Genomic DNA, 11,002 nt, shown 5'->3' on the forward strand with positions numbered 1-11,002 from the left:
TACAAGAATCGTAATGGAGGTTTGGGTTTTCTGACTCATCTTTGAGTTGGAACATGACAACTTTTTGACAGGCTTTGTTGAGTTTTACAAGCCAGGAAAGGTTCTCATAAATGATTAACAGCTACATCATTGAGCTGTACATATTACTGATGTTTGTTTTCTTATCTTCTTTTCAGGTGAAGAACACCAGTGTAGGTTGGAGTTTGGGCTACATGCTTAGTAGCTCCAATATGATCCCGTCTGAGATGAATGAAGTCTTCCCATTGACTGATCCTGTCTTTGCCGGTCTTATCTTTTTATTTTCTGCTCTGACCGTTGTTACTGTCATCTTGATTTTCATCATTCTTATTCGCACATGCTACTAAGTTAGTCCAAGCATGCCTTAGATCAGGGGTGCCCAAACTTTTTGGCCCCGAAGATCTACTTTTCGATCAACTAACCTCCCGGGATCAACCCTTACCGGCACGCGCGCGCACACACACACACACACACACACACACACACACACACACACACACACACACGCCATGATGAGAAACAGCCTGAAACTGAGGCATGCGATGCACTTTTGCAGCCTGTTAACTATCGTAGCTCACATGTACCATTTTAAAGTGCTTCCCTGTGCCCTCCTAGATTCCTATTCTTTTTCCGTGCCCTCGGTGAATTGTACACGAAGCAAACTCTGAATGAGAATAATGACGATAAAAGATAGAATGCAACAGCTCTGATCACAAGCTGCAATTGCAGACTGCTGAGCGCTAACAACTTCCGGTGACGTAATCACGCGCCACCGTAAATTCAAGATTTACATGCTTTATTATTATTTTTTTTTAGATTTTTTTTTTTGTGAAAACGAGACTGATAGGATGATTAGGGTGCAGCGTACATTAACACACTCGACACTCCTCTGATCTACTTGGGACCTGTCTTAGATCTACCGGTAGATCAGGATCGACGTAATGGGCACCCCTGCCTAAGATGGTTTCAAATGTTTGTATGGAAGACCTTGGTGTTATCCCAAAATGAATTGGACGATTTAAAAGACAGATTATTGTTCACCAAGGAATATTAAGAGCCGGATTTAAGAGAAAATTAACACTGATTAGTTGTAATTAAGACAATGAAGTGGAAATATTAAAAGAAAACCATTTTAAGGGAGGAAGAAAAAAAAAGAACACACGGAGGGAAGGGAAGGGCATTTAAATTACAAGACAAATAAGTTAATGAATATATGTTGAAGTTCTTGGCTTTTGCTTGTGAATGGCTGCAATATTGGGAAAAATTAATTCCCTTGTAAACTTAGAATAAATATCCATCCATCCATTTTCCGAACCGCTTGATCCTCACTAGGGTCGCGGGGGGTGCTGGAGCCTATCCCAGCCGTCTTCGGGCAGTAGGCGGGGACACCCTGAATCAGTTGCCAGCCAATCGCAGGGCACACAGAGACGAACAACCATTCACGCCCACACTCACACCTAGGGACAATTTAGAGCGTCCAATCAGCCTGCCATGCATGTTTTTGGAATGTGGGAGGAAACCGGAGCACCCGGAGAAAACCCACGCAGGCCCGGGGAGAACATGCAAACTCAACACAGGGAAGCCGGAGCTGGAATTGAACCCGGTACCTCTGCACTGTGAAGCCGACGTTCTAACCACTGGACTACCGGGCCGCAGTTAGAATAAATATGTCTTGTTAAATTGTCACACCAGAGAAAAAGTATGGTTAACAACTCTGCCAAATTTGAATGATCAAACGAAAAAATAAATCGTCTCCACTCTCGAACACAGCAAGCGTGTTGTCTGAAATCACACACCAGTCAACTGTCAATCAAATCTTACGTCCAGCATCTTTCCTCCCTACATGTTTGAGCTGCAAAAATACATCTCGTTAAAGAATGATCACCCTTGTCTGCTGTGTTAACCTCCTTGCGTGATGGTGTGTCGGTTTGTAGGTCCACATATCAGAAACACTTCATTGAAATGCAACCTTTTTTTCCACACTCGCCATTTAGCCCGTGGCTCGCGCTGCATGACAGATTTAAGCACTGCTACTTACAGTACATACCCATGTTTACATTCCAACATATTTCAGTTGTCTGAATAACACAAAATACATCAATCCATCCATCCATTGCATCTCACTTGGAAATTCAAAATAACAACATTGAGCTGTACTATAAATTGGAGCATCCAGGGAAGATGTTTTTTTTTGGGGGGGGGGGGGGGGATATACTGTAGACACAGCTAACTGGATAACTGCATGCTGTAGTGATGAATTAATTAACTTGTAAAACCATTGACTAACCTTTTCAGCATGTACCCTGCCTACTGCCCAAAGATGGCTGATTCTATAATATATACAGTATGTTTAAAATCCATTGTCAAATATTTATTTTACCAAATACCGAAATCGGCATCTGTCTAACAAATAAATCAGTCTGGCCCCAATAATTATGCAAAACAATAGCACTTCTGATATAACTTAATTTTTGTGAAATAATTTTCAAAATACTATTTACGAAATGAAAACCAAAATGTTGTGAATGATCAATAGACTGACTGTAGCATTGGTTTATGTCGTATGAGGATTATATGCATTGAACTTTACGACAGCAGTTTGACATGCCGTAAAGAGCTGCTATTGGGTTACTATAGCAACCGACCTCGTGCATATGAAGAGAACGTGTCTTCTTACTGTTATACTGGCCTAGACTGTTCCCGAGCGACTAGTAAAGAACCTCTGTTAAGCACAACTCTCTGAGCGGACATTTTCAATAACATTACATGGTGTCAGAAGTCGTCGACGGACCTGCAGCTTCGGATAATGGCAAAGTTTAAACCCCTGGGAAACTTTCTGTTCAACCGCCTGACGGATTGGGCTGATTGGAAGCAGCGGTTTCAGCGTTATCGTGTGGCGACGAAATTGAACAACGAGGACGGCGAGGTGCAAGTAAGCTCTTTGATCTACGCTATGGGCGCGGAGGCAGAGAATATTTCCAAGGCATTCACTTTTGCGGATGAAGCGGACAAGATGAAATTCGACGTTGTGTTAGAAAAATACGACAAATACTTCTACCCGAAGAGGAATGTTATCCATGAGCGAGCGTGTTTCCACCAGAGAGTACAGTGGCCCGGTGAGAAAGTCGAAATGTTTATCCGAGCTTTATTCGAGCTGTCGGAACATTGTGACTTTGGGATACACAGAGAGGAGCACATCAGAGATCGCATAGTAGTGGGAATCATCGACAAAGAGATGTCTTGTAAACTGCAGCTTGAGTCACAGCTCACACTAGCCCAAACCGTTCAGGCCGTACGCCAGTCCGAGGAGGTGACGAGGCAAGTGTACGAGCAAGGGGAAGCATGCACAGCGGTGCAGGATCTCACATTCAAAAACTGCATTTAGAGGGAAGCAGCAGTGGAAAAATAAAAAGCAAGTGAGTAGGGAGCACACTGAGCCAAGATGTGGTAAAATTCAGCACAGAGAGCAAAGTAAATGTCCAGCCATGACGGACGCAGAGACACAGACACCATATTTCCTTGGGGCTGTCACAGACACCACCAGAGAAAGTGATAAATGGACTGTAGAAATTGTCATCGGCACAACACCAGTTAAATTTTAAATTGATACTGGAGCAGATTTGAACATCATGGAGAAAGAGATATTCGACATGTTGTTCCCTGAAGAGAAACTTGTGCAGTCCAATATCCCCCCAATGAATAGCCCTGGTGGTCAGCTAAACTGTGTTGGAAAATTCCAGGCAAATGCAAAGTACAAAGGCAAGTACTATTCATTTCCAGTGTTTGTGATCCACAGCCAGATGTCTAATAACCTGCTAGGCAAAGAGACAGCATGCGCAATGCGACTAGTGAAACGCATTGAGGAAGTGCACAATGCATTCGGCGAGCATGGAACTCTTATGACAGAGCCAGTCAGAATAAAACTCAAAGATGACGCAGAACCGTATGCCGTTCACACAGCTCGTCGAGTCCCTCTGCCGCTTTTGGGGAAGGTAAAAGAGGAATTGCAGCGCATGGAGAGAAACAAGATAATTGAAAAGGTAACTGAACCAACAGACTGGTGCGCACCAATGGTGCCTGTCCCAAGGAAAAATGGCCAAGTGTGCATCTGTGTGGATTTGAAAAAGCTAAATGAGGCTGTGAAGAGAGAAAGATTTGTCCTCCCAACTACCGAGGAAATCACTGCAAAACTGTGCGGTGCAACCATGTTTACATCACTTGACGCAGCTTCAGGGTTCTGGCAGATACCCCTCCATCCACAAAGCAGCGAGTTAACCACATTCATGACACCTTTTGGAAGGTACGCGTTTAAACGTCTGCCTTTCGGCATCACCAGCGCTCCAGAAATCTTTCAGAGGAAAATGATGGAGGCCTTGAGTGATCTTGACGGAGTGGCAATTTACATGGATGACATAGTAGTTTATGGCGACCAGTGTTGTGTCCAAGGACCGGCAACCCGAGGCCAAGGACTTGGAAAATTTTCCGAGGCAAGGCCAAGGCCAAGGACTTGAGAAATTTTCCGAGGCCAAGGCCAAGGACCAAGGACTTGCCTCCGAGGCCAAGGCCAAGGACCAAGGACTGATTTTGAAGCTGAGGCCTAGCCGAGGACATGTATAAAACAATGCTATCATACCACTTGGCAGGTCCTCATGATTTGCAACAACCCTCCATCATAACCCTTTGCACTCCCTAACGCTTGAATGAAGTGTTTTTATTCAAAGAGTAGAACAGTCAGAGTACGTGTTATTTATACTGAGAAAAAAAAATGAAATCATATGATATACATTTATGAATTAATGTTTTAGTGCAGTAGTTTCTTAATATGAAGTAAATCAACACTCAACAGGCATGACATGGCATGGAAGACAAGTTGAGAAATGACTTTGCATAGAAGTCAATCAGTGAGTGCAGAAAAAGCGGTAATCTCTGCAGTGATAATTTTACAGTTTACCGGCAGCGAGTCCCAGGGACTCGCTGATCAGAAAAGTATGAGTCCCATTATGCATTGAGAGAGTCCCAGATTTCGAATTCTGAAACGGTCTACTTATTCAATTGCATATGATAATAACACAAACAACAACATATACATACAATGATAAACAAATGCTGCAAAAATTCAAATAATTCAGCAGCAGGCCTGAGGATTTCAGAAATTCGTGGTAACCGTTTTTCGGTTCCGTCGGATTACCCAATGGGAAACCACGGTAACTAATGTTGGGTTCCGTAAATGTTCATCATGGGAACCCACTTTTCTATTTTGACTGATAGTCATAATCAAGAATTCTGACACTCAAAAGTATAATGTTTCAAGGGTAAATGTTGGAAAACTATGCATTAACAATGAACATTACATCAGCAGTGTGTACTCCAGGTTTATTCCAAAAAAAAAAGGATTAAAAAACTGGTGTACTCATGTGGCATCATCAGAGTATTTTTTTACAATCTCACACTGCAAAGATTAATTTACTGGTAATCATTAATACAGGTAAGTATTGGTGTGGCTTGACATCCTCTTCCCAAGACGATGCATGTGTAATCTACTATCAATTTGACGAAAGAATTTAACACATGTCATCATGAGTTCTACCAACAGTTAACATTAGCATTACGACACCTTGTGAAGCATGTTTTATTCATAAAGTTGCCATGCTACAACCAGTAAATTATAGAATAACCAATACTGTTGCATAATATTTTTCATAGCGATTAGCCTATAGATCTAATGACCAACTTGCCTCGTAATCGTGCCTCTCGTCGTATCTTGCTCTCGTGTTCTGTGCATACATCCCGGGTGAGTTTAGTGATACGCCCTTTGGACGATTCATACGAAAAATCAGACTGGCATTCCCATTTCTTAAATGTCGTAATTAGTAGACCTTTGTGAATTTTTATCGCCGCCATTTCAAACTTTCATCCGCGCGATTCCTCAGTTTGCGGACTAAAATAGCAACCCGTATGCGCACATAACGTTATCTGTTGCATTCTCCCCCCCCCCCCCCCCCCAACACTGAAAACAAAACAAAACGAAAGTAAATTAGAAGAAAGACACTCACACACCACACCACAAACACACATACAGGCACAGTGAAATCGCGTTGATCAAACAGTCAACTCGTGTGACTTTTATGGTTAAACTATTTTTCGGTACCGTTAAAATGACGCCACGGAAACTACACGCTACCGGTAACGATTGTTACCGTGAAATCCTCAGGCTTGCCGAATTTTTTTTTTTTTTTTTTTTTTTGACTGAGAAATTTCCTTGTGTCCCAAAAACGCACATTATTTGGAACTGCGCGTCTCGTGGGAAAATTATGCGTCTCGGACGTGGGACGCAGAGGTAACGAGATGGCTGAATCTCTAAACATTCTCTGAGTACTACTATTATTACCACTACCACTAATACTACATTAATTAATTTAATACCTTCAACTTCACAATCATAATAAATAATTAAATCAACCATGATTTTAAACTATGTATGATCAATATTCATTGTTCCAAACATGAGAAAGCATTCAGCAAACATAACTGGAATCGAGCAAAAGGACTCCAAATCCCAACGGTCAAACCCGGCAGTGAAGTGCTGGCATTATTGACTCCAGCTGTAACGCAAATTACTTGGTTCAAACAAACATTCTATTGCCACCGCACAAACGTGACGACTGTGCAAAAATAACTAAATAAAAGACACCACTGTTACAGCAAGGCTTTACATGCTATTTAAACTGCCGATCGCGAACGGAACGAACCGTGATTGAAACTAACTGTGATGCCGCTCTTTACATGTTGCACTGACTGTCACCTGTCAGTGGCCTCTGAAAGCGCCAGATAAATTCATCATCATGGGTTTCCCTGGATGGATTTTGTTAGATTTCTTCATGATTTTTTTTTTGATCCTCGGGCCCACTTTATACCTGTGGTCGAAGGATTAGAGGCTCAAATCCCTCGTTGTGTCCGAGGACCGGCAACTCAAGGCCAAGGACTTGACTCCGAGGCCAAGGCCAAGGACCAAGGACCGACCTTCGGTCCTCGAGCCGGTCCTCGAGGCCAAGGCCCGGCTTGAGGAACACATCACTGATGGCGACACACCAGAACAGCATGACGAGCGCCTAAGCAAAGTACTGGAGAGAATCAAGTCGACAGGGTTGAAGTTGAACAGAGACAAGTGCGTGTTCAGGAAAATCCAACTCCACTTCCTGGGTCAACTGATTGACAAGTCAGGAGTAAAACCTGACCCTGAAAAAGTAAAAGCCATCAAAGAGCTCCCAGAGCCACAGAACGTCAAGGATCTGAAACGTGTCCTAGGCATGTTCACATACTTGGGGAAGTATATCCCTCATTTGTCAACAGTGGGTCAACCCTTATACGAACTGTTGAGGTCCAATGCCACATGGACATGGGATCACCCGCAGAAAGAGGCATTCAAGCATATCAAAGTCATTCTGTCTACATCTCTTGTACTCAAGTTCTATGATGTGAACCGACCTACTACTGTATCAGCGGATGCGAGCAGTTATGGCATTGGAGGTGTGCTGCTACAACAACACGACGGGGACTGGAAACCGGTTGCTTGCTGTTCTCGTCGCTTGTCAGATGCCGAAACCAGATATGCCCAGATAGAAAAGGAATGTCTGGCAAGTGTTTGGGCATGCAAAAGGTTTGAGAAATACCTGGTTGGGCTGGAGAACTTCAAATTGGTCACCGACCATAAACCTCTGGTACCGCTGATAAATAAAAAGGATCTGGATAATGTTCCTATGCGTTGCCAAAGACTCTTGATGAGACCTATGAGATTTAAGCCTCCAGCTGAATATGCGCCAGGCAAGACTCTTACTGTAGCTGATGCACTCTCCCGTAGTCCATTACAGTGCACAATGGAGGTAAGTGACACTCATTCCAATGTGGCATGTTACATTGCCACCATCATGACCGGCATGCCAGCCACGCCACAAAAGCTTGAGGCTATAAAGCTAGCCACAGCAGCTGACAGTAACCTGAAGGTGCTCCTGAGATACATCAAGTCAGGTGGGCCAGATTATGGAGGAAATGTCCCTATTGCCATCAGAGACTATTATCCAGTTTAAAGCGAACTGTCAGAGTACAAAGGTATTGTCAACAAAGGATGTCGCATATTAATTCTGGCCCCATTGAGAGATGACATCTTGGATCGGATCCATAATGGACATCAGGGCCTAACCAAATGCAGGGAGCAGGCCAATGCATCCGTGTAGTGGCCCGGAATCTCCACTGACATCAAACTGAAAGTGGAGTCCTGTCAAACGTGCTGTGAGATGAAACACACTCAGCGTAAGGAGCCCCTCATCTCAACTCCTATGCCTGAAAGACCTTGGCAAAGACTTGCAATCGACCTTTGTGATTACAACAAGCAAACCTACCTGGTAGTGTCCGATTATTTCTCCAGGTTCATCGAGATACTCCAAATGCCAACGACAACTGCTTCACAGGTCGTGTTGAAACTGAAATCAATCTTTGCTCGCGATGGTTGCCCGGACCAGATTGTTTCGGACATCGGACCCCAATTTGCATGTGGGGAGTTCCAGAGGTTTTCCCGTGACTTTGACTTTCAACACATTACTTCGAGCCCGCATTGTCCACAAGCCAACGGATGTGCAGAAAGGAGTGTACAAATTGCAAAGAGGATTCTAAAGCAGAAAGACCCTTTACTCGCTCTTATGTGTTACCATTCCACCCCATGTGCAACCACAGGCATAAGTCCAGCAGAACTGCTTATGGGGAGAAGGATTCAAACAACACTCCCAACGCTAGAGTTGAATCTCCAACCTCAATGGCCAGATCTAGTTGCCGTAAGAAGCAAGGATGCAAGGGAGAAACAGAAGCAAGCCTTCCACTTCAATCAACGTCATAGTACAAGACCTTTCCCCTTTTGAGAACCGGCGATTCTGTTCTCACAAAGTTGGATCACCAGGATGCTTGGGGAACACCGGCTGTCGTTACTGGTGACGGCGCGACTCCGAGATCCTATGTCATCGAGACGCACAAGGGGGCGACTCTGAGACGCAACCGTCGCCACCTCCTATGTGTGCCTGCTTCTTCTGGAGATACTCCACCCCCCCAGCTCCAACATCCTGAGCCGGAAGCTACTGTCCAACAGGCTGAAACCCCACCGGACACCTTGGCTACTCCCGAAACGAGCTTGCCTCGAACGCAAGATGGACAGCTGTTCATGCGGTCTGGCAGGCTGAGTAGACCAGTGGACAGACTGAATCTCTAAGTGTGTACGAAGAACGCTGCCCAAACAGATCAAAATGTTTTGTGAAAAAAAGAAAAATTTTGAAAGTAGTGAAAATAATCACTAGCTGATTTTGTTGTTTGTATATTCAATATGTTAAGGTATTTTTGCACTGAGGAAAGTAATTTTGTGTTGTTCTGAGAAAAAAAAAGCGGGAAAAAAAGGGCGATGTCATATAAGGACTACATGCATTGAACTTTACGGCATGTCGAACTGCTGTCGTAAAGAGCTGCTATCGGGTTACGATGGCAACAGACCTCATGCATATGAAGAGAACGTATCTTCTTACTGTTATATTGGCCTGCACTGTTCCCGAGCGACTAGTAAAGAACCTCTGTTAAGCACAACTCTCTGAGTGGACATTTTCAATAACATTACAGTTTAAACATGTTTTTACAAAATGTGTGTGAAATGTGTGTGTGTATATGTTTGGGCATTAGGCAATCTTCTTTTGTATTTTTTTTTTTTTTAAAAGACTGAACATTCACTGGTCATGTTTCATGAAGTGTTTTATTTTATTTTTGTACTTTGCAAAGAAAGAAAAACTACATATGGATTTTGATTTAATTTTGGTTGAGTCAATCAAATTGTTTTGTAAATATTTGGTTGAGCGTGTCAATTCAGTACAGATGAGTTTCCTATATGCAGGCGTAGGATGTAATTTTTATTGGACAGTGAACATTTGCATGTTCATATTTTGGGTCCAATACAGTATTGTCAAAGGAAAGGAGATGTTACAAAAAAGGTCATTACTAAATGTTCAATGGTCATGTCTGAGGTTGAAGCATAAATAATAATTATAATTATAATCATAAAAGATCCATTTGTCATTGTACTTTTTGCTGCATCAGACACAATTATGCATGATTCTAATGTGATGCATTGATTTTGACATTCGCCATATTGTATAAAATAAATGTATCTCCCAATTGTGCACGCAGTGGTTGTAAAATTGCCAACGCTAGTAACTTTTCAAACTCCCAAAACCAATCAACTTGTCACTCATCCAACAGGCAATGTCCTCCAGTGAGTCTGAAAGATACCAGCGCAGTAAATATTTTGTTTTCTAGACAAATTGTCTAGAAAGGAAAAGCCCAAAATACATTTGAAAGTGCATTCATATCCACTCGCTCTACAGAGAACCACAATTTTATTGAACTTGACAAACGTCTGCCCCGAAGTAAAGACATTCCAGTCGTAGTAGTGCAGTACAGTAGTACCACAGCTGTCATTGGGTGGCACTGCTTCACAATGGTACACTTACTTTACGGGAAGTCTTTCTATAATTACTTAGGGACATTTAGCTTTCGGGAGGACTTTTAGGACGTGCCTAAAATGCATTCAAACCTTTACAGGTGAACTTAATGTGACCTTCTCAATAGTCCATCAGTCTTTGAAAAGTCTGTGCTGCCCCCTTCAGTCCAAAAGGCATGCATAAGAATTCAAAAAGCCCAAACAGGATTATCACTGCAGTTTTGGGAACATCCTCTGCCCGCACAAGCAGCTGGTGCTAGCCACGGACCAAGTCCACTTTGGAAAAAATGGTGGTGCCAGCAAACGTGAGGAAAAATCTTGAATGTGAGGAATAGGGTAGCAGGCATGCATGGTAATATTGTTTAGTCGACGAAAATCACCACAAGGCTGCCATGAACCATCACTTGTAGTTACCACGTGCAAGGGTGAAGCCCAAATTCTCCCTTTGCAACTGCCAAT

General features: G+C 43.0%; 1 protein-coding gene across 3 annotated transcripts in view; it reads left to right on the plus strand.

Moving 5' to 3' along the window:
- The window catches only part of entpd3 (ectonucleoside triphosphate diphosphohydrolase 3), a 69,622-nt gene extending 67,839 nt beyond the window's left edge, over positions 1-1,783 (plus strand). For all 3 annotated transcript variants that reach the window (XM_086114624.1, XM_086114625.1, XM_086114626.1), the window contains one exon: positions 177-1,783. In XM_086114624.1, the coding sequence (XP_085970750.1) occupies positions 177-365 (189 nt within the window). In that variant the 3' untranslated portion in view covers positions 366-1,783. The remainder of the gene's footprint in view (positions 1-176) is intronic.
- Positions 1,784-11,002: the final 9,219 nt, after the last annotated feature.

The sequence above is a fragment of the Hippocampus guttulatus genome, chromosome 6, assembly GCF_054856545.1.
Source record: "Hippocampus guttulatus isolate MCC_2025c chromosome 6, RoL_Hgut_1.0, whole genome shotgun sequence".
In the NCBI taxonomy this organism is placed as follows: domain Eukaryota; kingdom Metazoa; phylum Chordata; class Actinopteri; order Syngnathiformes; family Syngnathidae; genus Hippocampus; species Hippocampus guttulatus.